Source organism: Gopherus evgoodei, chromosome 3, assembly GCF_007399415.2.
Source record: "Gopherus evgoodei ecotype Sinaloan lineage chromosome 3, rGopEvg1_v1.p, whole genome shotgun sequence".
In the NCBI taxonomy this organism is placed as follows: domain Eukaryota; kingdom Metazoa; phylum Chordata; order Testudines; family Testudinidae; genus Gopherus; species Gopherus evgoodei.
The window spans coordinates 131,168,144-131,195,349 of NC_044324.1; the positions used below are offsets into that span (position 1 = coordinate 131,168,144).

Consider the following 27,206-nt stretch of genomic DNA (forward strand, 5'->3'; position numbering starts at 1 on the left):
TTGTGGCACGTATTGTGTTGTGATTATGTAAATGGTTAGAAGCCTTTTAAGGTAAAACTTAGTAAAATTATTTGAATTCCAGACTTGTCAGTCTCACATTTTCTCCTTTTCCCACCAAAAAAGCAGGTATAAATGTGCTTATTAAAGAGGCTTTGGCATAGTGCACTCAGATGCTCTTGAAGCAAGCTTGTGCCCTCAGACCTCTGGCAGTGCACCTCATTCCTGAGCTGTAGCAGGCCAGTTATTCCACTCCTGGACCCCTCTGAAGTTAGAGACTCAGTTTTGGTAAATCAGGTGATGGGAAAATGTCTGCTAGGCACGAGCACTGCACTCTTCAGCCTGTTTTTGTTCCTCGGTGAAGTGAAGTTTAACTTTTCATTCTAATTGGGATTCAGTGTCTGTAAATGGTGCAGTCACTGCTGAAGGAAGTAAAAACTGTAGTGGGTCAATGATTAGAACAGCTTCACATTCTTTTGCTCACTGGATAATAGTAAGCACTGCAGGGCAGAGCTCCAGAGGTGGCTACATTGGCTGTGTTAGCCTCCTACAGCAGATCTCCTAGACATTGAGGTAGGAAGGAAATAGTGGAAAGAGCAAGTCAGTTGTTAGTTTTATTTCTTTCTGTCCCTTGGATCCCCATCTCCTCTCCCTGTACCCCAGTCACCATTCCCTTCTTGGTTCAATCCTTCTCCTCCCTCATGCTGTCTGTTCCCTCTCTCCTCTGTACACTCACTGTGTGTTCCTCCTCTGTCAGCCTCTCTTATATACACACACACACTCTCTCTCTCTGACAGCGGCAAGGTGCATCATGTTGTGGGTTGTGCCAACTGTCCCTGCTGCTGGTTCTGCCTCAGAGTAAAACTATGGGGTGTGGATTGCTCCCTGGATCTCTGCAGGTGCACTTGGGGGTTTGGTCTTTGAACAGACCCTGCCTGGTAAAGCTTCCTCATCATCATGCCACTGATTTTCCTCCCTCCCTCCATTTTTTTAAATCACATACTGTAAAAGTTTTCAAACCTTTCTTGTTGTCTAAAATCTCTCTCCAGTTCAGCAAACATGCTGCACATCCTCACTTCAGGGAAACAATGCTTAGTAACTTTCCTTCCTTCCTTTAGCTCTGTGTTAACTAGCCAACCATTTACCCACACTGGTCGCTAATTATAAGCAATGTTTCTGTTGTAGGGAGAGAAGACCAAGCGTCTGCCGATGGCCAGCTTCACCTTGTGGTGCTTGGAGCCAAGAACTTGCCTGTGATGAGATGTGGTGGCACTTTGAACTCGTTTGTTAAAGGGTATGTTTTTGAGATTTAACACTTCAGATTTAGAGTCTTTTAAAACCATCACCACTTATGCATGGAGCTAAACACATACCAGGGAGTAGATCTTTGAGAAAGAGACATTACACTTGAGTATGAAGCCAGATTGTAGAGTCCTTTCTTATGACGGTGAGTGTTTACCTAAGTAGCTCCTGAGATTGCAGCACTCACCAGCGTAAGCAAAGAAGTCACAATCTGACCCTTCGCCCCTGTTCAGACAGATTTAGGATTTGTGGCAACCCCACCAGTTATTGGGATTTAATTTCTGCTTTGAATACAGAGGTTTCACAGTTGCAAAAGTGTTTAAATGTCAAGTTCTGAAGCAGTAAAAGGAAACACTTAGGAAATGTGCTTACAAACAACAAGGGAGGAGAGCCACTCCTGTCTTCTTAATTCATGCTTTGAGCTGTGCTGTTGCAAAGTGAATTACAGCATTTTACTCAGTGGGAGAGGTAACCTATTATCCTACTCATTCTAGGCATTTCAGAAGAGTTCTTTTATTACTATGACTATGTCAGAATGTTTGGAACTGATGTAGGTGACAAGTACACATATCTGTTGGAGACCACCCCCATCCTGCCTTTGTCACAGTGACTAGGAAGGGTGCATTCGGTGAAAGCTGTCACTTAGTTTTGTATGTGAAACCCTATTATGTTCAGTCGGCATATCACAGGAACACGTACCCCATGCACACTCAGCTTTGCTGTCATTTTGTATTACCTTCCTAATACGTTCTCACTGCGCAAGCTACGATGGAGCTAATCACATTTCCTGCTCCATCACTTCAGGGGTCAGGAAGGAATTTTTCTCCCATTTGCAGCATTGCAGAGTTAGCACTATGGGGTCATTTTACCTTCCTACAATCAAGCATCGTACACACCAGGATGTTGGATACCTGTAGTGAGGGTGTGTCTCGTACCTGATAAGAGCCCCTTACCAGAGGTGGAATGGTCTCTTTAGTTTTGAGAGTGAGATGCTGCTCTTAGGCAGGCATTGTTGGATGGGCTGGGGAAGCAGCTGCTATTGGCAAGCAAAGGCTGCTACGGTGTTCCCTAACAATTGGATCCACAAGCAGAGCCAAGGGAGCTCATTCTTACTCCCCATACAGGTTAATGGGAATAGATCCACTGGCTTCAGTGAGAGGAGAATCAAGCCTACGATTTAAAAAAAAAGTGGTGTTAATATACTACCATTTTGCACTTATGCCTCACTTTATCAGTCAAAGCATTCCAATGAGAAGTGTCCTATCTTATTAGACTAAATGCTTTTCCCCTCATGACTGTAAGATACAGGTAGAGAAGAGGTGTGTGAGCTAATATCTTTTAGGTCAGTGACCTCACCCAACATCTATTTTATTCCTTTTTGGAAGTTGTCTCACTCTCCCAGACCAACATAAGATAAGACAGAAGTCTCCTGTTCTGAAGAAAGAAGCCTGTCCTCAGTGGAAGCACCTGTTTGTCTTTGATGGCGTGACCCCATCTCAGCTCCGGCAATCTTGTCTGGACTTGGCCGTCTGGGACCAGGCATCTTTTGGCTCAAATGACCGGTTCCTGGGGCGAGCCAGGCTTAGCCCAAGTAAGTCTTTTATCATTAAAAAATTGAAGACAAAAGAAACACTCCAATATTCATTTTACATAACAATAATAATAATTTACAATGCAGTAGCAGTTGGAGGCCACTCAGGACTGGTGCTATGCAAACACGCACGCACAAACACCCCTTGGCCCAAAGCACTTGCAGTCGTAGGCCTTGATCATTCAAATATTTATGCATATGCTTCACCTTATGCCTGTGAAAAGTGCCACTTAAGTCAGTGAGGCTCCATGTGGGAACAGGGGTCTGCTAACTAGGGGCAGGATTTGGGATCAGGGTCTAAGAACACAGATAGCAGACCTATGAAAGGCAGGGGCAACCACCTGCATGTACAAGTGTGATTTAAAAAATAATTACAAATAAGTAAAGTAAGCGCCAGCTCTCTTCATCTGCCTCAGTCTTCATTGGCTATTTTCTTACAGATTCATGATAGAGCTAGGTGTGAAGGACAAGTTTGAGGAAAGAAGGGGGGAGTGGTCCCAATCTTGCAAGCACTTATGCCTTTAACTTTTCACATGAGTTACTCCCATTCAGTAGAGCAGGTGTAAACTTAAGCATGTGCACATAAGTGTTTGCCCAGTTGGGGCTTTACTGGTAACTTCTGCATAATTTATCTTAGAAGAGGCAAGGGTAGAACTCTGTTCTTCTTTAACATTTCAGAAAGCTCTGTTTGAGCTCTCTGCCTGGGCTGTCCCAGGCAGCTTGTGGGCCCCTGATTTCATATGTACCCATTGTCAAACTCTTTCCTGCTGTCCAGCATGTGACCACACCCACTAGCCCAACCAATCACCCTATTCTGGAACTGACTCACTAGGGCCTGTTACTGCTGCTTTGGCATCAGCCATTGTCCATCAGGTGACGGTACTCCAGTTGTGCTTTCTAGCTTGTTTACCAAAGAATGGGCCTGAGAATTCCTTTGAACCACTCCCTACTTGGAGTTGCTCTCTGCCTGCATTAGCTCCTGCCAGGCTTTCCCACAACTGTCCTGCCTTTGACATGACCACAGACCAAGTCAAACCCTAACCTTTTACAGCTTGGCTAATTAATGCTTTAAAACCAAAGCCCACCCAGTTAACAGAACTCAGAGCGTCACAACACTGCACTCACTTTCAGTTACCAGCAGCCTAGCAAGCACCCTCTGCTATTTGCATCACTTAGGAAATTCTGCAACTGCTTCATTTCCATTTTAAAATGCAGAGATTAATGCATTAAATTTGAACGGCATTCATAAATGCCGTCTGTATTTAGCCCCACGGTTTATAGGGGTATTTGTTTTTCTGTCTCCATTTTTTTTCAAGCTGCTGCATGAAAGTTGTTGGGGGTGGGGAACAGCTGGAAATTTTGGTGGCCTGGGTGAAGGACATTGGAGGGTTAGGTACCCAGGAAGGCAAGGGCCCTGTTTAGTGTTGTAGCAGAACCATTTGAGCTGGCAGCTTCCCTTAAAATAAGTGGCAGTGAAATGATTAAGTGGCCAGATTTAAATTGTCATCAGTAGGAGTCAGAGTGCAACTTGCTGACAGAATGTGAAATCTTCCCCTTTAGCTCCAGGGAGTGAGCAGCATTTCAGGTTACCTGCCAGCTCAGGCAGCCCTACGCCAGCTCACTATCTTAAGAGAAACTTAACAACCAGAGCTCCAAACATCTCTTTACTGAATGAAATCTTAGCTTCTGGGGCCAGGGGCAGCTGCTGCAGCAAATTCTTCAGGGGCAACTGGACAGTTTTCTAAAGGTTACTAGAGCCCAAGTAGCAGTGTTAGCACTGGATAACCTAGCTTTTATCATCATGCCTGCCAGCCTTAATGATGAGCAAGCCTCTGTCAGATGTGCTGCATCGCTTGGCCCTTTGAGTAACCTTGCTGCTCCACTGCAGTTGATTAAAAGGTGCCTCAGGTTCACCTAAACTTTTCCTATGGGGATGAATTCATCTGGCAAAGGCTCGGCCTTGTTGGCTTTGTTCAGTGAGCTGTAGGGTATGTCTACAGGGCAGCTAGGCAAACAAAGACAAAGACTTGCTCTGCTCCAGCTAAGGTGCTAAAAATCGTAGAGGGGCTAGGGTGGTTCATGCAGTTGGCTTGGGCCAGTTGTGCAAGCACATACCCAAGGGTTGGGCAGGTTTGGACTTGGGTGACTAGCCTGAGTTACTGCACCTGCCACTACACCCACACTGCTAATTGTAGTGTGCTGGCTTGAGCAGAGCTAGCCCATGGCTGTCTACCTGTAGCTGCCCAGCAGCTGGAGGCTTGCTTCACCCTTAAGTCTTTTTAAAGGTTTGTTTGCCCATCTGCCAAACACACTGTGCAAACTGAAAAACAGTTATCTACTCAACTGCCTCTCACACAGCTGCTGTATTTCCATTGTCACCAAATACAGCACCAGCATGCCACTGAATGTAGGTTCACTCTGTTGCAGAGTAGTGGAGGCCTGCTCTTAGAGCACCCCTGAGAGCAATTGTACCAAAAGGGCTCATGCTTTGAAGATTTTAAGACAAGAGACCAGTGATTCTGCTAAGAAGTAGGACAGTGCAATATACTTCTCTAGCAATGGAATTTGCTGCAGAAGCCACCTCTTCCTTTAAAACTGATCTGTAAGCTCCATGGCTAAAAATATGGGCTGTATGTAAACCAATGCCTGCTCTCCTACCCATTAACAGTTCCATGTCTGAGTGGGGGACTCTGAAAATAAGTGACAGTACATGTCCATTCTTAGTTATTTTACTGCTGATTATTTTAGTAGAAATGCCTAGGAAGAGTATTTATCCTAATCTGCCTTCCTGGGTACCAGAAGCTCAAACACCCTAGCTCAGTAGTTCTCAGCCAGGGGTACACAGAGGTCTTTCCAAGGCTACACTGTCATCTAGATATTTGCCTACTTTTACAGCAGGCTACATAAAAAGCACTAGCAAAGTCAGTACAAACAAATTTCAGACACTGACTTGTTTATAGTGCTCTATGTAATATATGCTGAAATGCAAGTACAATATTTATATTCCAATTGATTTATAATTATATGGTAAAAATGAGAAAGTAAGCAATTTTTCAGTAATAGTGTGCTGAGATAGTTTCTGATTTTGTAAGTAAGTTTTTAAGTGAGGTGAAACTTGGGGTATGCAAGACAGATTCCTGAGAGAGAGGTACAATAGTCACGAAAGGTTGACAATCTCTGCCCTACCCCACTTCCTCACCGACAGTTTCTGTGATACATAGAGTGTTACAATCTGATAAATTGTGTAATAAACCCAAGCATGGCTATGCTGATTTTAATCTTCCATATTTACATCAATATACTTCTGTTTAAATGGAGCTGCCACAGCAATCAAAGTCCTTAATGCAGAATTTAAATCCAGATTGCTGCAGAATGGTGTCTTCACTGTACTGAATTAAATAGTTTTGACACTTGTGGATCTAAGGATGGAGTTACATAATGAGAGACAAAGCATTAGAAGAAATAATGGAGAACAGAGAAAGGGCAGAAATGCTCATGTACACCTAACCTTACCCTTTTGTTTCAACTTTCCTGTAGAAGAACCATCTGGCACCTGGGATTCAGACCCCCAATCAAAATGTCAGTGGCAGAAAATACTCAGCAGCCCAAACACTTGGATAGATATTACATTTACGCTGCATTCAGATATGGACACTTAAGTCCTACTAGCACCCATGTGATACGCATATCTTCCACACGTGAGCAGTCTGAAAGTATTGCCCAAGCATTGTACTCAAGGTTAAGCAGCACAGCATGCTCTCTGATCGCTTCTGCCTTCTGGAAAGAAACATACCTTTGAAAAGAGCTCTCCGCACGTAAGCCACTTATCTATACATAAAACAGAACTGTGTAATTAGAATCATTACAAAATAAATAAAATATTAAACTGTTACACTCCAGGAACATTTAATTAAAAAAAATCCTATGGGTGATTTTTCATCATGAGCAGCCTGGTGAGACTTAGCAGCAGCAGCCAGCTCAAATGTGGTGGTAGTGGTTTGGGGATTAAATGATGCATCGTTATAATATTACAAAAGGAGAAGCTATAATTGCTGAATTGCTTCAGCACTTGTTGCCAAAAATGTTACTATGGTCGAAGGCCATCTGTTTGAGTACAGAGGAAACATCTTCACATTCCCATAGGAAACTATGACACCTGAAGCATTGATGGAGTCTGGCTTGCAAGTTGTTTGCAGTACAGTTACTAAAAAAAGCAAAAAGATGTCAAGAGGACTGCTGGAGAGAGAAAGAGAGAGTGTGCGAGCGAGCATAAGTTATCCTTCCAGATGTTAGTCACTTTGATATCTTGGGTCTGCAAGAGAGTTTGGCACTCAGTAAAGACAAGACAATGTGATATGCATGTTAAGAGAGTCTGACTCAAGACCAAATATTCTATAGAGCAGAGATTCTTCGTTTTTCCCCCATAGTGTGGCCATGTTTTAATAAAGATGGCGTCATTAACAACTGCCCATCCTTGTAGCTAACAAGAAGGAAAGCATACTATCTTTTAATGCAAGTTAGCAGGCAGGCAGCAAGCGCTCTATGGAATACTGATGGTCCATGGACTACTGTTTGGAAACACCTGCTCCAGGCTATGGGAATGTGGGGTGGAGGTTTGTAAAGGGTGCAGGGGTTGCTGTTAGTTACTTGCTTGTCTCCCCAACTACAGAGCTCTTAGTCCCAGAGGCTGGGAAGTGCTTGAAGCTGTAGAGCCAGTTCAGGAGGGCTGCAGAAATGTCATTTCTATCACAGAGCCAAGCTCCGGGGCATGCTGAGAAGCTGCCCTAGGACTGGATTAAGGCAGTGCAGGAGGGGAGTGACCACGCTGTTAGTGATGCAGCAAATGGGGCGCTCCTCACAACCCATTCCTGATTGAGTGGCAGCCTACTGGAGAGCTCAGAGGTCGGCCTTTTGGCCAAAGCCCTGTCTGCCTTTGGTTACAAAATTTGCATCACTTCAGATGAAGACATGTAAGTACCAGTGGGAGGCCTAGAAAGGTGAGGCTCTTGTGGCTGAAGCCATTTTTACTGCTGTGTTAGTTAGCTTCAGCAAGTCTGACTGCAGAAAGCAAGCCTACCTTAGAACAAATAGCAATTTGTTGTGTGAAGTTTTCCCAGTGTAGACGCGGTCTAAGATCAAGAGAAGTACCAATTTCCTGGTGGATGCATCTTCTCTGCAGTGGGCAGAATTCTGTATCTGAAAGGTCTCATCCCTTTCATTCCTGCCCTCTGATCACACATTACTGCAAAAAGCAGTTGTCTTCCTCTTCCTTGCACCTCACTTAAAGAGAAAGTGTCCCCCCCCCCAGGACATTTCACTGCGAAGCTGCAAATGTAAGAGTTCATATTTCAAAAGTGAGAAATGTAGAGCTGCACTGTAGTTTAGCATACATACAGCACTGCTGGGGTTAAACACCCAACACGACACAAAATACACAACTTCAAATCCTTTGTTATCTTGCAGATCTTTTATTCATATTCATGTGTTGTGAAAAACCCACAACACCTTGATATAAAGGTTTAACGTTACGGGTATAAAGCAGCATTGGAGTTGTAAATGGAGGAGCAGAACCAACAGAGTGACATTCTAACAAATTTTCAAAGATGGGGTGGAGGTAACAGGAAGTCTACAAATGCTCTTTTCATGGACAGAATAAGAGGGAGATATAAACAAACAATCCCTTCATAGTTGGAGTCTGAAATATTAAATCAAATATTTAAAAAAATTAGAAAATTTGTTAGAAAAAATAGGTGCAGTAAGATTGTATGTACTGAATTGTGCATATATCAATTTTATTTGAAGTAAAAAATCACTTTACAAATGTTTTATAGCAAGTAATCAGTTTTACACTACTTCTGTAGCACAGACTAAATATATTGTTTAGGCAAATTTTTACATATGCAATTTATTTTAATACTAAATCTGAAAGGTAACAAAATATACAGAGCAAAACTTTCCCCCCTTTTTGAACTAGTGTTACAATCCATATTTATATATAAATACTACACTACAGCTGATCATTAATTAAGCTGGAGTATACAACACATCGACAAGTGTATGAGTCCAACAGAATATTTGCCTACCTATGCAAGGAGGGTATCAAAGAGTGTTCCTATACTGCATTTCGTCTGAGTGATCACTGCAGGAATTTCTCCAATTGAACAGAGCAACAACAAAAACCCCGTCACACTTATATGTAGACATAACAGATTTCCAGATGGTTGCTGGTACCGTTTTGTAAAATTATAAACAAGGGCCTGCAGGTCTTTGCTGACAAAGCATAATGTAGAATTAGTCAGGTTATATGCTGTATGTAAAGATATATGGCACAAAAATTCACCCACAGCATTGTGCTTTTATTGAAAAAGCTGAATCCAGATGTACCACCTATCACAGCATATCATCTTTACGGATAGAAAGATGTAGTATTAAAATAAACCCTGCTTGAAAAAAAATGGACGTGACTTGTAGGCCTTTTGGCACTAGGATATGAATGAGCAACAGTTATCAGAATTGCTTGGCTGACAGACTTAATGGGCAGTCACCACCTTTTAATAGTAAAAACTGGAAGATAAGCTGACAGTGGGAGCCTCTCTAGGTTTAGAGCATTTGATATTTATATATATTTAGAGGTTATACAGTGACCCCTCAGAAAAGGCAGATTGTATGTTAAGATTTGCCTTTCCCATAGTCTTGCCTTCTTGGCTGTAAAGTGCGCTTACATGGCCTCAAACTCATCGATTCTCTGCTTGGTGTTGCCCTGTCGGATCTGCCTCAGCGTCTTGTACTTGTCACGTCCCTGTCGCATGTTCTCTGTGTGGATCATGTCGTTGTGGGTTCTCTTGTTTTCATCCCTGGCCTGGGCCAGCTCATCTGTCAGGGTCTGCAACATTGAGTACAGGATGTCACAAATCTGGGTCACACATGAAAGACCTGGATCTCAAGAGTTTGACAGAGTCAAGCATTAATAATGTTTTAGAGGCTTTTGACGACATCCTTGGGATGCAGAAAAGTATGAGGAAATGGGTGAACTGGAGATCTGGACATTTGAGTATTACAGTGTGCTGACTGAACACTAGCTATCTGAAAGAACCAGAAGCATCAGTGCATCCCTACTGTCTGAGTAATAAGAAAAGTCCATATGTATTGCATGAAAATCAATCATGTTAAAGTACAGGCACAGATGGCTTTATGTTCAAGACTTCTTGTAGAGCTTGTCTACGTGGAGATTTAGTGCCTGGCAAACCAGAGTGTAAACCTCAAGCACACTAACTGGCCATGTGGACCCTGCTGCAGCGCACAGAACAGATCCCAGCAGTAGGTCAAAGTGCACTATGAACTTTTAGTGTGCAGTAGCAGAATCCTCACAGCGTGCTGCACACTAAGTTTCCATATACATGAGCCTTTAATATTTTACATACACCAGTTTGGGAGAGCTGTGCATTTAAACAGGGCTCAATTTTCAGCAACATTAGATTTAAGTTTTCTCCCAATAATTTTGTTTTCTTACCATCAACTGCCTCTGAACACGCTGATTCTTCTCTGCTTCAGTAGTGCGTTTCTCTTCATTGCGATCACCCAAGATGCCTTCACTTGAGAACTCGGCACTGTAGCCTGAATATTCTGTTCCTTCATCATGCAAGTTATCATGGACATGGTAATTCACTGGCTCATAGACAGGGGCTGGCGGTGGAGGTGGGGCAGTCATTACCAAATGTAGCTCTTCTTTTGTCTTCACTAGGTCATCTTGGGCTTCCTTGGCCTTTAAAATTGGAAACAAAAGAAAATGGGCACAAAAGCAGATACGAGAAGTTTATTTAAACCCAGCTCAATGAACACACTGTAGCACCCAAAGGGGAAGGGACAGAAAGAAAGGGGCATGTTAGAGTGGTTGGATATTTGCTAACCAGAAGACAATGCTTTCAATATTCTCTTCTGTATGGTGAGATTAAAAAAAAAAATTTTTTTATTAGGATTGTGGATGCGGCCAGTATAATTTCACCAAGCAAGAGTCTTCCTCCAACATAGAATGATGTCTGAAGAACTACTAGTATGGTAGGGGAATGTGGAATCTATATTTATAAACATACTGCTTGTCAAATAAAAAGAAGTTGTTGGTCAGCCTTAGCTGGGAAGTCCCTACAATGAGAAATGAGAAATTACATTCCTAAATTGTGGGACTTTAAAGAGGTGTGTCAATTGTAAGAAATTGGGCTTCTTGCTTGCTAAAAACAGTTCTTCCCTCCTCAGGGCTAGCTATGGTCTTGTGGGAAAACTGAACTCAGCTTCCAGAAAATGTAGAAGAGGGGGCTGTAATGCTGTGGCAAGCTTCAACTTCAAAGGTAGCTGAAAAAAAATGGAGAACTGTTGGTAAGACTTTGGGCAGTTTTCACTGAAGTTTTGAAATATCCAGAATATCCCCAGCCAGCTCTAAACTCTTGGATTGCTATCAGATCTCTAATCAGTGTTTAAAAAAATGCTAAGAACACACATTTTCCTCTACATGGTAATTATTCTTGAACAAAATGCTGCAAAATTTGTTTTCCTAGAGGTGCGAAATAGCGAAGACAAAATAGAAAACTAAAGAGTGAGAAAATGTTTTCCACATATAGTGTTTAACTTATGTTGGCACAAATATTACTACACACTTAAGGATCTTCCAGATTTGCTCTCACTTCTGCTGCATTCCATTATGAATACTTCAGTCCCCCATGGCAAGACAAAAAGCAGCACTTTCCAATAGCACAAAGTTATTGGGACCACATTAGTGCTGTTAAACTTACTTTGTCCATTTCTCTCTCCTTCATTCAACAGTTTCATACACAAACACATATCCTAAGATGCCCAAATACATTACAATCATGACTCTGTAGTTAAGATTGCATTCTAAGTTGTTATATAGCTAACTGGTTGGAGTTTTGAGAAGAGTCAGATTTGTTGGAGGAGGGAGATTACACATTGCACTTTGGGTTGGAAGTTAATAGCTACATTCATAAATTCAGCATTTCTATTAGGGCTTTACTAAAGATTCTCTTCTGTGGTGTTATACAAGGCTAAGCAGATGAATAAGTAAAATGTACCAAAGTTTAAAGCTCTGGATCAATTTAGGAAAGTAGAGAAACTCACCCTGTGTTGCCATTCTTCAACCTCATTCTCTTTACGCTTCCTTGCTTCTTCCAGGAGAGCAATCTTGGCTGTATATTCTGCAAGCTCTGTAGCCTGTTGAATAGCAAGGCTAGAATTATACTTGGAGCTCTTTCAATAATGCGTTTGTGAATGAGAAACATGACCCAAATGTTACATGATTTTGTGAATAGATTCCTCCACTGTGATAAAAAGACTCCATTAAGTTATGGGCAATTTGCAGTTATTTGGTAGATCATTTGAAAAGTTTCCCAGTCAAAATTGAGTCCATGATTATGCTACTGCAGTGCAGCCTCTGGCCTAATGGTTCATGTCTTTGTATCCAAGACTTCATTTAAAAATATGCAGTAACCAGCTCACATTAACTGAAATATACAATTCAAGGCTTTATACACGAAGATTCAAAAAGCCTATGGTTCCTACCAGCTGTTCCTGGCTCTTCATCTGGTCAACAGTTTGCTTCTCCAGCTCTTCTTTGGCTTGGAGAGCAGCCAAGCGCTCGGCCTCCAGACGTTCAGCCTCCTTCTCAGCTCGCCTCCTCTCCTCCTCAAGCTGCATGGCTTTTTGGATCTGATCTGAGAGCTCTGTAAAGGCAGAGGAAAGCAGTAAGTCAATGAGTTTAACTAACCTCTTCACAAAAGGGGATTTGCACCAGTGTGCAAATATTTCACTCCAGTCTTTTATCCACAAACTCCAACTTGGTTTAGGAACAAGTCTAAATGCAGTTACCTGACACATCATATGCAAGACGTCCGTAGCTTGTATTCTACATAATAGTCCCTTTCCAGAATGTAGACACAGAGTTTAATTGTGGGTTTTACTCCATATTGAGGAAAACATGGCAACTCCAAAGCCTTAGAATATCAGTTTATGGAGTAGGACTGGATTGCTGCTTCTGGTCCTCCATATTTCTCTACACATTGGAGGTAGGGAGGACAGACTCCAATTTCACTGATGTCTTGTTAATGAAGCATCAGGTGTCTGGCAGGGGAGTTATGGGAGGGACCATTAAAAGCTACTTGAGTGAGAAATAATTGAGTCAGTCACTGATGGAAGTGGCCATATTACACTTTCCTCCTATGGGAAAGCGACAAAAATAAAGGTCACTTGACATCTACTTTCTCTATACAATAGCTGGTGATCACTGCACTGAAAAGGAAAGATTTCACTGTCCCTGTATTTATACATGCACACAGATGCACTGGTAGAAGTCCGTTCTGTGCAGCAGATCAAAGTGTCAAGATGGAAGCGTTTAGGAGAAGGGCAGCTATCAAGTAGAAGGGTAAAGCCCAGTGTGTGGGATCACCTGTACCCTGCCTGCTGACCAGTGCAAGCCCTTTACCTTTCTCAGCCTTCTTGGTCTTTATTTCGTACTCTTGTAGTCTCAACATCAGCTCCTCTTTCTCCCTCAACATCTGCTCCTTCTCTTTTTCAATGGTCTCTCTCTTCTTCTTTTCACTTTCTAACTGTTGCCTGTTAGAGAGAAATAACACAAAAGTTTAGAATCTAGGAAGGGAGAAGTTTGCTTGCTCCACTGAATTGCATCCATGCTGCAGGAGGCATGGGCATCTCTGTAGAAAGCTCAGTGAAAACCGCTGGTCAATGGCAGTCAAAAACTACGTTGAGGGTCCTTTAGGATGGGGACTGTCTTTGTTCTGTGTTTGTACAGCACCTAGCACTATGGGTCCTGGCCCATAATCAGGTAATACTACCAAGGAATGGGATAAGTTATATACTTTCCATCTTTCTTTTCCAAGTCAATGCTACATCCTACCCAGGAGCACTGTATTAAGTGTTGGATATCCCACTGCATAAAGGAGGATTCACAGACAGTTGACAAAAACAATCAGATGCAGTGTAGTTGTACCTGTGTCTGTCTCAGGATATTAGAGACAAGGTGGGTGAGAGAGAAGCTTTTGAGGACCTGAAGGAGAGCTCTGGATAAGTTTGAAGGCTTGTTTCACCAACAGAAGATGGTCCAACAACAGATCTCTCCCACCTTGTCTCTCTAAAAAACGATCAGAGGCATGTAAATACTTCCAGATGTAGAACCATTGAGAAGATTGGTACCATTTAGTGTAGAGCACAGTTAAACAAGAGACCTGCTAGGAGTAACAGGCATAGGCAAATCACATGTTCCTATATATCCTCTCATAATATAAGATAAAAGACAGCAAATTTAAAAACTGACAGAAGGGAATACTTTTCCTACAAGACAACCAACCAGCAGACCTACTTGCCTCTAGTAATCACTGAGGCCAAGATTTAAGCAGCATTCAAGGAAGGGATTAGAAATCCATGTGGATAAGAAGAATATCTACAGTTACATTAGATATACAAAGACTTTAATGGATATAAATACTCATGCTCTAGGACATAAGCCAACAAATGGGGTTAGGAGGAAATTTGTCTATGGGTAAATTATTCTCTAACTGCCACTATGCAGTTTCTTGTATTTGCATCACAAGCATCTGGTACTGACTGCTATCAGATAGGATACTGGCATGTGGACTTCATGTCTGAGCCAGTCTGGCAAGTCCTACGTTCTTTTGAATTGTTTCTTCTCCCATTAGTCAATACCCCCTCTATTATCAGTTAGAATCCAGGGCCAGATACTCCCCTCTGGCTTAAGGTGGGATGAGGGCAGTAGTCCTCAGTGTCTGAATAGTTCACCTCCTGCTTTGGTGCAACCCTACACAGTTCAGCTGTCTCACAACTGAATTAATCCTGCCAATTTGCTTCTGTTCAGGTCACCCACATTTCCCCTGAGCTCTCACCCTCCTCTATCCAGTTCAGCTCACCTTTCCAACTGTTTCTGGTGTTTCTCCTCACGGGCCTGGGCTTTCATCTGTTGGACCTCAATGGTGTCAGGCTTCCTGCGGCGCATGTACAGCTCATGGTTACCCATGCACAGCTGTAGGATCCTCTTGTTAATTCTTAGACGAGGTGCATAAAACACAAAGTCCTAGGGAAGAGAGGCAGAACAATGGAATTCAGTCCCTGCGGCAGTGGTTTCCTATGGAAGGAGATAAAGCACTTCTAACTTATTGTAGGCAGACCAATCACATGGCCACTGTCCTACTGAAATCCAAAAGACATGCACAGGCATTTATATATGAATAGCAGCTGCGTTTTCAATTATGTAGTCCCAGTGATTGTAAAGACACTCCCATAAATACCTCGATTCAAGAGTGACGGTAGTACAGAAGGAGCTTCCTGAGATTTGCAACACTTGGAAAGTCAATCAGATTTTTTGGGAGGATATCTAACCCACCCACCTCTACTTATTACACAAGATATGACAGTGTGTGACTACTGTGTTATTCATTAGTATACAAAGTGGGCAAGGAGGTCTTATGAATGGAAATAAGACTTAAGGAGGCCTGAAAAGTAATAGTGTATGATTAATATTAAAAAAACACCACACAGATTTACAGTCTTAGGTCATATCACTGATTCTTTTAATTCAGTGTCTTAGAACCTGCTACTATCTCTTTCTTCAGATAAAGATGAAAAATTGTCAGCACCCTCAGCCAATTGTACCAAGAGATACTTTTTGGGGAGTCGGGATAATTCAGGAGGAAGGGATGGTTAGACGGATGAGAAGACAGATTCTCTCCTGCCCCTTGAAGGTGATTAAGTTTTATACTCTGAAGCAAGATATGTAGCATCTTTATCTTAGCTTGCATAGCTACAAACATTACTATGTCACAGAAAGTCTCCAGTACCGGAGCCACAATAGTTGTATCAATATTTGTTGGGAGTCCCAGCAATGGTATCTCTACATAGGTGCAAAATATAGAACATGGATAAGTGTAGCTACATGCTCATGGAACCACCACTTTGATAAATACTGTCCATAGCCACTTCTGAAGTGGCCACTGAGAGACTGCCACTATCAAGCATTCATGCAGCCTTTCCTCCTAGATGATGGGGGAAAAGGAGAGGAGAAACACCTTAATTCCTTCCACTAGAATGAGGAGTCTCCCATCTTCATTCCCTTTGCTACTGAGCCAAAAATAACTTTGGGAGTTTTTAATAGGAGCAAGATTTCTGCATTCATGACATCTGCATTGTCTTCTTTGCCTCTTGGTGGCATTTTTAAGAAGATTTGCGCTGTGATCAGAGCTCTGAGCATTAGTGAGCTACTCTATCACCCTCCCTAGCTGCCAACACCACACAAGTAATGCTTTGGGTATTGGGTTACATGCAGCACTGATAACCCACAGAGTTAAAGAACAGGGAAAGGTTTCTGAGTTATCAACCATCATCAAACAATCCATTTATTAGAACAAAACTCATTCTCCCTGTAGGTGAAGCAAACAGGTAAAAGTAAATTCTTCAGTAAGGCTATGCCCAAAGCCATAGAATTCTTTGTCTGTTACTGAGCCAGGTAGCTTTTTAAGTATATGATTATAGATTCAGTAAGACTTTGAACTCAAGAAACACTCATTATTCAATAAATAAAGCATTGCATTTCTGCTATTACAGCATGCTTTGCATAGGGTGATAAGACAGACCAACAGATAAAATGACAAGCGTTTGAATGACAAGTCTCCTGGGAAATGCACTAATCCCTTAGAATTGCCCTCTTTGGAGTGCCTCATAGTTCAGATGAGATGGAATTTTCACAAGAAGAGAGCCAGAGCTGTGCATTTACAGAGAATGGGTCTCAGATGACTGCCACTCCAAACATTTCAATTACACCTGGAGTTCGGAAGGTATTTTGGATCTATGACTAACACTGGAAGTGACTCCAGAAATAATGAAAAATGCTCCTAACTCCAAATTCAGTGAGAACCTGCTGGCAAGGATAAGTTCTCTTCAGCACATGCCCTCCATTATGATTCTGTTCACATACCAACTCTGAAGGATGCAGACTTTGCAGTCAACCAAGGTGGTTGGTTTTAGTTTTTCTAACTATTCAGATCGCAATGTCTTTGGCGTGCTTGATACGGTCTACAGCTGTAAATTATTAATTATGCTTCCACTTATGGAAACTGTTCAAAAAAAGCCAAACAGCTATGTGCACTGTATGCAGGTATGTCTAACTCCAAGAAGGTAAATACTAAAGTCATGGATGGGAGCCCACATTTGTCGTCTGTAGCCTTGTAACTAAGAGGGAAAGAATTCATGTAAGAACACAGGAGTTTTGCAGTGAACATTATAATCAGAGGTACAGAAGAGCTCAGGCCCACTCTGGCTTGAGATGAAGATGTGCATTTTCACTTAGTATGCTGATACCCCCAGCAAAATCTTCCATCTCTATTCAGTATCAGCGGCACATTGACTCAAAAAGAATCTCCACAGCACTAGGTGCCTTAGGAGTCAGACTCTGTTCCAAGTAAACTTAAAGCCTTGTCAATGTAAAGAGAAAAAATGGCAATCCTATTTTTACCTTGGGGATTCTACTGGTAGGTACCCAGGGCTGGTTTGTTATTTTTGTTGGTTTGGTTTTAAAGCTTGCTCTTGGAAACTCAAAACTTGTGTCCAGAAAAAACAAGACTCTTGCTTCTCTTTTTTGTAGCAAAGTTTGAATACAAGAAGCATTTAGAGCATACAAGGCACTCCAAACCAAATGGAACAGACATAAAAGGTGTTTTCAATAGTAACAGCGTCACTGTATTAGTCTCCTGCAAGTTTCCATTTTAAATGCATTCAGATTTGCAGCTGGAGAGTGGGTGGAAAGCTGTGTCCATGAATCACAAACAGGAGATTAACATTTTGTACTCAGCATGAAATATGGCTGAGATCACAAAGGGGCTTTCCTACCAAGAAGTCCAGCATGTACAGGGAGGTGAACCTTCACAGTGGGGCAGTGTTTTGGTGGTTGCCATGAATTACATTATAAAACAGATTTGTTTCTAAGAAAAGGACAGCTTTCACACCAACAGTTTTTTCAATGTTCTACTGTTCGTTATTTAAAGTTAGTTGAGTCACTTGCTTTTAACTCCATAGCTACAATTTTCTCAGAAAGCCCTACCAAAACCAAACTGACTGTTTCTAATAGCGGCGTTTTCCCCACACCTTATGTTAACAGATCAGCTACTGCAAGAGCATGCCCTTTTCTCAATGCCTTTTTCTCCTGCTCCAACAGCTGACAGGACTGTCAAAACACACCTCACCTGTTCCTGTTACTACATTCATGGTTTGATAACTGATAGTGATATTGGTAAATTCACTACAGTTACCTGGGAAAACATGCTCATGGTGTATTTTAAACACACAGTACTGTATTTAAGTTACCTCTTTTCAAGTATCCATGTCCTTGCTTCTCCATACCCTAAAAAGCTACAAGCTCATTTAAGAGACTCTGCTCCTTTCTTGGAATCAGAATTGCAATGTGAATTGCCCCCTAAATCTGTCTCCAAACAATTGTGAAGTTTCAGAAGTCAAAATACGCAATGATCTGGTGTGTGATGTGCACTTTTGGAGTGTACATCTCACCCTTAGTAAGAATGCTGTGCATGTTCAGTTTTAGAGTAGCATCACAAGAAGCCTTTAATAGAAAAACAATTATCCAGCAACTCCAGGTGTTCTGAGAAGTGAGAGAGAAGCCCTGGGACAAAATTAAAAAAAAACACAAAACACAAAAACAAATCAAAAGTTATTTGTCTATGAAGAGGTAACTCAGACATCACCTTTGAAAGTACCTCAGATATGAGTGCGAGATAGAATTGTAGAGAATATTTTTTTTGATGGGGCAGTGGCGAGTGGTTTGGATGGTGGTATAGACTCAGACTTTAAAGGTCAGAAGGGACCATTATGATCATCTAGTCTGACCTCTTGCGCAATTCAGGCCACAGAATCTCACGCACCCACTCCTGAACAAATCCTTAACCTATGTCTGAGTTATTGAAGTCCTCACATTGTGGTTTGAAGACCTCAAGATGCAGAGAATCCTCCAGCAAGTGACCCGTGCCCCATGCTGCAGAGGAAAGTGAAAAACCTCCAGGGCCTCTGCCAATCTGCCCTGGAGGAAAATTCCTTCCCAACTCCAAATATGGTGATCAGTTAAACCCTGAGCATGTGGGCAAGATTCACCAGCCAGCAACCAGGAAAGAATGCGGGATATTGCAAGACAAAGAAGGTTTCTATAATCCTGAAGTGCTGTTTTGCACTCCAACCCCCTTAGAACATAACATAAGAACGGCCATACTGGGTCAGACAAAAGATCCATCTAGCCCAGTATCACGTCTTCTGACAGCAGCCAGTGCCAGATGTTTCAGAGGGAATGAACAGAACGAGGCAGTTAGAGTGATCCATTCCATTGTCCAGTCTCAGCTTCTGGCAGTCAATAGTTTAGGGACACCCAGGGTGTGGAGTTGTATCCCTGACCATTTTAGCTAATAGCCATTGATGGACCTATCCTCCATGAACTTATCCAATTTTTTTTTGAACCCAGTAATACTTTTAGACTTCACAACATCCCCTGGCAACAAGTTCCACAGGTTGACTGCGCATTGTGTGAAAAAATATTTCCTTACATCAGTTTTAAACCGGTGACGTATTAATTTAATTGGGTGACCCCTGGTTCTTGTGTTTCCATGAAAGGGTAAATAACACTTCCCTATTCACCTGCTGCACACCATTTGTGATTTTATAGACCTTTATCATATTTCCCCCTTAGTCGTCCCCTTTCTAAGATGAACAGTTCCAGTCAGCTGCTGCTTCGGTGCTCCCCAGGGCCAGTGCTGCTTAGGGCCACCCGAGCAGCAGCTGGTGCAGTTAGTTATAGGCAGAAAAGTTTGATGAATACTCTGTGGTAGTATATACTGTTTCTGATGCAACGAGCAAGTTTTTATAAGGAGTACAAGAACTGTATTTTATGGCACGGAGACGAAAAGTATTTAACAATCTAAACATGATATGCAAGAGTTCATTCTAGATGTACTTACAGGTGCCTTCTTGTCAATAGGTTTTATAACGAACTTTTTGTCATTGAAAGAGATGTTTCTGATTTCACTCCAGGGGAAGCCAATCTTTGGAGTCAATCTGAAAACAAAGACAGGTTTTAAAAGAAGCTAAGCCACAAACAAAAACAACAAGGTGTGTGATTAATTGATCTTCTTTCCAGAATTTGAAACAATGTGCCATTACTTCACTCCTCTGCAGGAAGGCCCTGAACCACATGCTCTAAAACAGACTAGACAACTTGAAATACTAAATAAAACAAGAGAAAAAAACATTTGCTCCTGCCCATGGGAAGATATGTCCCTTAACACCCCTTATCAAACTCAGCGGCTCTCCCTTTCCTAATTCAAAGTAACCAGCCTAGTGACACTGTGGCCATTAAATGTAAGAGTATGTGCTTGAATTTCAGAAGTGCTCAGTCCCCACAGCTCCATTTGACTATTGCAAGATCTGTTGCGTTCTCTGCACATTTGAATGCCAGGCTCCTTTATTTAGGTATCTAACTATGGATTTAGGCACTAGTTTTTTTAAATCTTGGCTTTTAAAAAAAAAAGTGTAACACTTTTTTTTTCGTCCTTGCACTGAAATATATAGGGCCCTTCCAAAACTATAAACACTGTCTGGCATGATACAGATTCAGGCCATGGCTACACTTACAGTTCTGCAGCGCTGGTAGTTACAGCTGTGTTCGTACAGCTGTGTAGGGCCAGCGCTGCAGTGTGGCCACACTGACAGCTACCAGCGCTGCAGTGTGGCCACATTTGCAGCATATGCAGCGCTGTTGGGAGTGGTGCATTGTGGGCAACTATCCCAGCATTCAAGTGGCTGCAACGTGCTTTTCAAAAGAGGGGGGTGGGGTGGAATGTGACAGGGAGCGTGGAGGAGACAGAGAGAATGGATTTTTGGAGCTGACACTGTTCTCAGCTCCCTGCCTTGCAAGTTCTTAGGACTGGAAGACACACAGTGCCTACCTTCAATCATTTTAAAAGTTCTGACCCCTTCCCCCACCCTCCTCTCATTCACTAAATGCAAATTATGCACTCCTAAATAGCCGTCAGACCAGACAAGCATCTGCTCAACATGGACTTCCCCCTCCCCCCTCTGCCGTGTGAGCGTGCTGTTTCTCTCTTCAAGCAAACAGCTGTGAACATTCCAAAGTAATTCCCCTGCCTGCCTCCGCTCGCTCAGCAAACAGGAGCTGTGTTTGTTTTTTAAATAAGCAGTTTGGCTAAACTCCGAGCTCCCCCTTTCTTCCAGTTTGTTGTGGACAGGAAGTCTGGGATACCTCCTTATACCTCGGAGGTCAATAAAAGCGCTGGTGGGGTCCACACTTGCTGACCAGCGCTGGAATCGCTACACCCGAGGCTCAACCGGGTGTACAGCCAGCGCTGCAACCAGGGAGTTGCAGCGCTGGCCGTGCTTTGCAAGTGTGGCCACATCCTAAGTTGCAGCGCTGTAACCCCCTCACCAGCGCTGCAACTCTCTAGTGTAGCCATGGCCTTAGAAGTTTACATCTATTTTCTGACTAATAAAATGTACAATGGAACACATTTTTAATCTTTTAAGGCCCATGTTCTGTAAAGTGTATCCTTATTCAGGTCAGCACTTAAGCAAGTGGCTAAGTCCCATGATCATATGCTTAAAGAAGATTTTCTGAATTGGGGCCTAAATCCATAGCATGCTTATTAGAGACAGTTAAGGGAAGCAGACATCTCTTATATTTCTTCCCCTCCCCCAGATTATTGGAGAGACTGGAGACAAAAAGCTCTGTTTTGTTCTTGCATGAAACCTGCACAAGGGACTTTGCCTAATAGGCATACAGCAGAACTTTAAACCATGGGCTCTCATATATGCTAACAGTCCTATGCAGTTCTTTGCCACTGGAAAACAGACCTGCAGTTAAACCACAAACTGGTAAGCTAAAAGTCAATTTTAAACAAACAAGAATTCCTCCCAGTAATACAAAGACTTCAGATTATTCAAACAAAAAAGTCCATATCTTAACTTTTCACTATTTATGTCAATTACTTTTTGAATCTCTGAGCTTGAAAAAATAAGAAATCAAAAGAGAAATTACTAAATCTAATTGGTTTCTAGTCCATTTCATTTTTAGGTTCTCTTATACCTGCCCAATACTGCCACATCTGTGTTCAAACACTGTTGGGGTACATGCAGTTGTTTTTAAAAAAACAGTTTTCATTAGCATTTGAAAAAGTTATTTTTGCAGTTTGAGCCAAAATCTGCTCAGTAGAGAAAGAAAAGGCCAGTGTAAAATTCTCTTCAGCAAGATGACGTGACAAGCACAATTTCTCTGTTCTAATTAAAATATAGAATAGGCAGATTCCATCTTGACAATTTAATGAAGCAAAGCGGAAGTGAAGCAATTAAGCTTGCAGAATTCCAGTGCTTGCTCAAAGGACAGCGGATTCTTACAAGTTCTATAGCACACTGCGGGGAGGGGGTGGGGGGCGGCCCTGTGCATGCGGTAATCCATCATTATGGCTGAATGGAGATATCAAAGTACCAAAAGGAATTTCTAACAAACACTTAAAACCCCCTTTAGTGTATTAGATATATTTAATGTTTTAATAACTCCAGGTTACTACTTCTAATAACTCGAGTTTCTTCAAGATTATAAGAACTATACACCGGGAAGGGAGGAAAAGAAGAGGCCTAGAGAAACAAGAGCTTGCAACTTAAAGCAAATTCATCCAAGCCTTTTATCAAATGGTGGAAGCTACCTACCATTTAAACACAGGATTGCAGAAACACTGGGCTCAAGCCTCCTTCCCAGCACCAGCCTTTAAACCAGTGCAAAAATAAAATGAACACCTATGAAAACGTAGCATTTCTTAACCTTTATTCTGTGTGCCTCTGCACCTGTGTGTGCGCACACCTGTGTGTTACACACAGAAATTTGCTTGCCTAGGTTTTGATTTGGCCATAACTGCTCCAGTCACCAATATATTCTTTTAAATGAGCAAACACTAGCATGTAGTATTACAGTACACTTGAGGTGGCACTGATGCCTTGGTGAATAAATTCCAGATGTAGTACTGTATAATGGTAGTCTCCTCTCTCCCCCACCCCACATTTTAAATACTGCAGCAGAAATCAAGTTTGGGGGGACTGGTATTCACCCTTAAATATAGGTACTGACATATAGCACAGATTCCTGTATTTAATAAGTAGTAATGTCTTACTCAACAGTAAACAAAACATTTGCAAAATTTTCCCCAACCTCCCCCATCCCAATCCCAAAGCTCTGCCAGTGCATCCAGTCCTGATTTATGTACATCACTGTTTTTCCTAGTTCTAACATTATGTGCTCAAAAGATCTAATTGCGTAGTAGCAAAAAAGCTGAACAAAACAAATCATTTGGCCTAACTTTTGTTTTGTAAGTCTTTCTACATAATTCTTTCAGAGGTCACCGCTACATACTGCCTGATTATGCAGCTCGAAAAACCTGTTTGTGTGACCATGGTTACACAGTGAAACCAGTCATTCAAGAAATAAAGAAAGGTAGTTTCACTCATGTAATCTCATGTGACACTCCTTGTTTTCTAGGTGACAGCACACATTAACACAGCAAAGAGAAATGCATTCTTTTCCTCTGCAGTCCTAATAGGAGCCCCAAACAGTTCCCATTAACGCTACATCTCAACTGTCATTTTAGACCCAGACTTACTCTCCATCCCCTACGATCCTGTTGCTACCCTTTTATTAGGATTTATATTAAAAATTCAGAGAAATGGAGCCTACGTCACTGACGCAGAATCCTTCATTTCAAACTTCCTCGTATTTCACCGCACTTTGGGCCTGTGCTTCATTTTTTAAGAATCCAGCAAAGCGAGATACACACAAACAGGACTCATTTCCTTTTAAACTTTATTCTTCAGTCTACTTCTTCCTGCTTCTCAGCCTTCTTTTCCCCTCTCATACTCCATTATTAGCGAGCCCACAACTACTGAAAGGATTGGTTGCAACTACAGACACACTAAAAGAATTTACTCTAATTAGCTCTTATATTATTGGCAACTGTGTTTAACACTCAACCCTGAAAAAGGCAGTTCCTGGGAGTGCATAATGAGAATCTAGTCTATAGATTCTTACACTGCAAACACTACTGTGGTGTCTGATCCCCTAACTTTGGACAAGGTTGATATTTCCCTAAAATAAATTCTTTAGGGCCTGATTTTACAGCTGTATACAGAAATGGAAGTTAACAGTGCTGGCAGTTTAATACCATGATTTCATGCACTACATTTAGAGAGCTGTTATAAACATAATTTCAAGTTTCCTACATGCTGGTGCATAGCCTAAGAGGAAATTAGTCACATTGTGAGGGAAAGAAGAGACAAATCAGGATTCACGTAAAGTACAAGCCTTTCTTTGCCTCCCAACACAAGCTTTACCCCATGGCTATCCAAACTTAGGTGACATTTACCAAGCAAGCACTAAATTTTACTAATTCAAAGTTCTTTGGGCTCCAGCAACAGTCCATTGCCCTTTGGAGGGATCAGGCACGTGTACACACACACACACACACACACACACACACACACACACACTTACTTATCATCCTTCTCATAAATATTCAGGCCCAGTGCATCTACTCCCAGCCACAAGTCCGTTCCTTTCTTATTCTTGATTTCAAAGTAGTTGATTCCATACATCTCCAAGTCTTGGGCAATCTTTAGATATTCCAGCATTGCATTCTCTCTGGTTGAGGTGGGAAGAAAAAAAAAAAGAAGTATAAATATATACATAAGATAACCAATTCCTTTGAAATTACAAGCCAAAGCTAGTGAAAGAAACATCTGTGTAAGTTGGAAAACAAGAGGAGTTGCTTCTGGGACAGACAGACAGTTTGCTCCTAATTCCAGTTCTGATGCTTGGGCTCAGGAGAAGTCCTGAAAGTGTTTTAGTTTATTATTGAATAGAATAAAATATTCCTGTTTAGTTAAACCCTAAATCATGACTCCTCAGTAAGCAGCATTCGTCTGTCACGGTGTGGGGTAGTGAACAGCCAACAAACATGTTGACAATGCAAGAATGTAACACCTGACTTTCCATTCTACAAGCCTAACTGTATTTTGTTTTAAAGGCACTTTCAATAAGCATTTGACATGAATGTTTTAGAAGAAGGTTGTATCCATTCACTGAGGTCTTCTCCATGTTTGCCAGCATTCATGTCATCTTAACTTTACGAACATCAGAGCAGTCAATGCCGACCAACAGGTTGTTAATTGGATTGGAAATGCATTGAGCTTGGCTGCAGTACGCTTTATAAAACTGGTTTCCACTTCTACTGAACTTTCACGTTATTCCATGTCAGAATGCAAAATAAGTGTTAGCTATTTCCCGGTCCAATTACTTTGGGATTCCATTTTAAAAATACGTAATAAAACTGCATGCTTAAGGAGATTAACAGAACAAATCAAGAGGACCTAAATACAGCCCAACAGAGGTACTCACTTGAGCATTCCACCATGTTCAGCATGCCAGACCTGAATCCGTTCTTCCCACTGCTCTCTGGAAAGTTTGTGCTGGTCCATTACTCTAATACATGGAAGGAAGTTAGAAGTATTAGGTTACTTGTTCTGCTGCATATAGTTGCAATATTTAACTTTGCTATGCATTTATATTTGTGTCACACTTTTCCCCCAGTCTTGTGATCTGCAGATAAAGCTGTTTTAAGATTACTGCTGTAACATTTCTGAAAACTGGTATCCGTCTACAGGAAGTGCATGTGTGTGCTACTGAAATTAACCTCATGAAAAGCCCAAAATGCCCCCCCACCACATCCTCCTCAGCCAGGAACAAATGCCTTTTGGAGAAGGACTAGTTCATGAAGTGGAACATAGATAATTGCCCATCTCTCCCCAGCAAGAACTCCTGGCTGTCATTGACCAAGGCCACAGTCTCATGCCACAAGGGCACGAAGGTAGAACACATGACCCCTTGACCAAGTGGAACAGTTTATGGAAAGAAAAATGCACACCACTGAGACAGTTGGCGAAGTGAGTTAAAAAGAGAAGTTAATTTCTGCAGCGGGAGAGTGTCTCATTGAGATAATTTGATTTTAAAAATTAACGATGTGCAAACAACTTCTCCAGGGGTAGGGATGTTCATAATGGCAATCTGCTGTTCCCCACTCAAAACCTGCTAACAGTTGCTAGTGATTAGACTTTGGGGGAGAGGTGGATCCAAACTCTAACTGAGGGCTTGTCTACATCAGAAAGTTGCAGCGCTGGTGAGGGAGTTACAGCGCTGCAACTTTGAGAGTGTCCACATCTGCAGGGCATCACCAGCGCTGCAACTCCCTGTTTGCAGCGCTGGCCGTACTCCCGTTTTGTCTCGGGTGTAGAGGATCCAGCGCTGGTGATCCAGCGCTGGTAATGCAATGTAGACACTCACCAGCGCTTTTCTTGACCTCCGTGGAAGGAGGAAGCCTCTGGTAATCAAGCTGGTTTCCTTTCCCGGTTTGCTCTCTCGGTCCCGGAGCCAGCCAGCAAACCGCAGGGAAGGAGACCTGCTTGCTCGGGGTTCCGGGACCGAGAGAGCAAACCGGGAACGCCGCGGTTTGCTCTCTCGGTCCCGGAGCCAGCCAGCAAACCGCAGGGAAGGAGACCTGCTTGCTCGGGGTTCCGGGACCGAGAGAGCAAACCGGGAACGCCGCGGTTTGCTCTCTCGGTCCCGGAGCCAGCCAGCAAACCGCGGGGAAGGAGACCTGCTTGCTCGGGGTTCCGGGACCGAGAGAGCAAACCGCGGCGAAGCTGGTTTCCTTTCCCGGTTTGCTCTCTCGGTCCCGGAACCCCGAGCAAGCAGGTCTCCTTCCCCGCGGTTTGCTGGCTGGCTCCGGGACCGAGAGAGCAAACCGCGGCGTTCCCGGTTTGCTCTCTCGGTCCCGGAACCCCGAGCAAGCAGGTCTCCTTCCCCGCGGTTTGCTGGCTGGCTCCGGGACCGAGAGAGCAAACCGCGGCGTTCCCGGTTTGCTCTCTCGGTCCCGGAACCCCGAGCAAGCAGGTCTCCTTCCCTGCGGTTTGCTGGCTGGCTCCGGGACCGAGAGAGCAAACCGCGGCGTTCCCGGTTTGCTCTCTCGGTCCCGGAACCCCGAGCAAGCAGGTCTCCTTCCCTGCGGTTTGCTGGCTGGCTCCGGGACCGAGAGAGCAAACCGCGGCGTTCCCGGTTTGCTCTCTCGGTCCCGGAACCCCGAGCAAGCAGGTCTCCTTCCCCGCGGTTTGCTGGCTGGCT

General features: G+C 42.7%; 2 protein-coding genes across 6 annotated transcripts in view; one reads left to right on the plus strand and one right to left on the minus strand.

Moving 5' to 3' along the window:
- SYTL3 (synaptotagmin like 3) overlaps positions 1-6,787 on the plus strand; it is a 72,743-nt gene extending 65,956 nt beyond the window's left edge. For all 3 annotated transcript variants that reach the window (XM_030556667.1, XM_030556668.1, XM_030556669.1), the window contains 3 exons: positions 1,183-1,291; positions 2,685-2,890; positions 6,428-6,787. In XM_030556667.1, the coding sequence (XP_030412527.1) occupies positions 1,183-1,291; positions 2,685-2,890; positions 6,428-6,549 (437 nt within the window). In that variant the 3' untranslated portion in view covers positions 6,550-6,787. The remainder of the gene's footprint in view (positions 1-1,182; positions 1,292-2,684; positions 2,891-6,427) is intronic.
- A 1,555-nt stretch (positions 6,788-8,342) lies between these two features.
- EZR (ezrin) overlaps positions 8,343-27,206 on the minus strand; it is a 56,567-nt gene continuing 37,703 nt past the window's right edge. For all 3 annotated transcript variants that reach the window (XM_030556671.1, XM_030556670.1, XM_030556672.1), the window contains exons 6-14: positions 25,428-25,511; positions 24,525-24,671; positions 19,933-20,029; positions 14,836-14,999; positions 13,377-13,507; positions 12,458-12,618; positions 12,017-12,109; positions 10,401-10,652; positions 8,343-9,773 (exon numbers count right to left, since the gene is read on the minus strand). In XM_030556671.1, the coding sequence (XP_030412531.1) occupies positions 9,609-9,773; positions 10,401-10,652; positions 12,017-12,109; positions 12,458-12,618; positions 13,377-13,507; positions 14,836-14,999; positions 19,933-20,029; positions 24,525-24,671; positions 25,428-25,511 (1,294 nt within the window). In that variant the 3' untranslated portion in view covers positions 8,343-9,608. The remainder of the gene's footprint in view (positions 9,774-10,400; positions 10,653-12,016; positions 12,110-12,457; positions 12,619-13,376; positions 13,508-14,835; positions 15,000-19,932; positions 20,030-24,524; positions 24,672-25,427; positions 25,512-27,206) is intronic.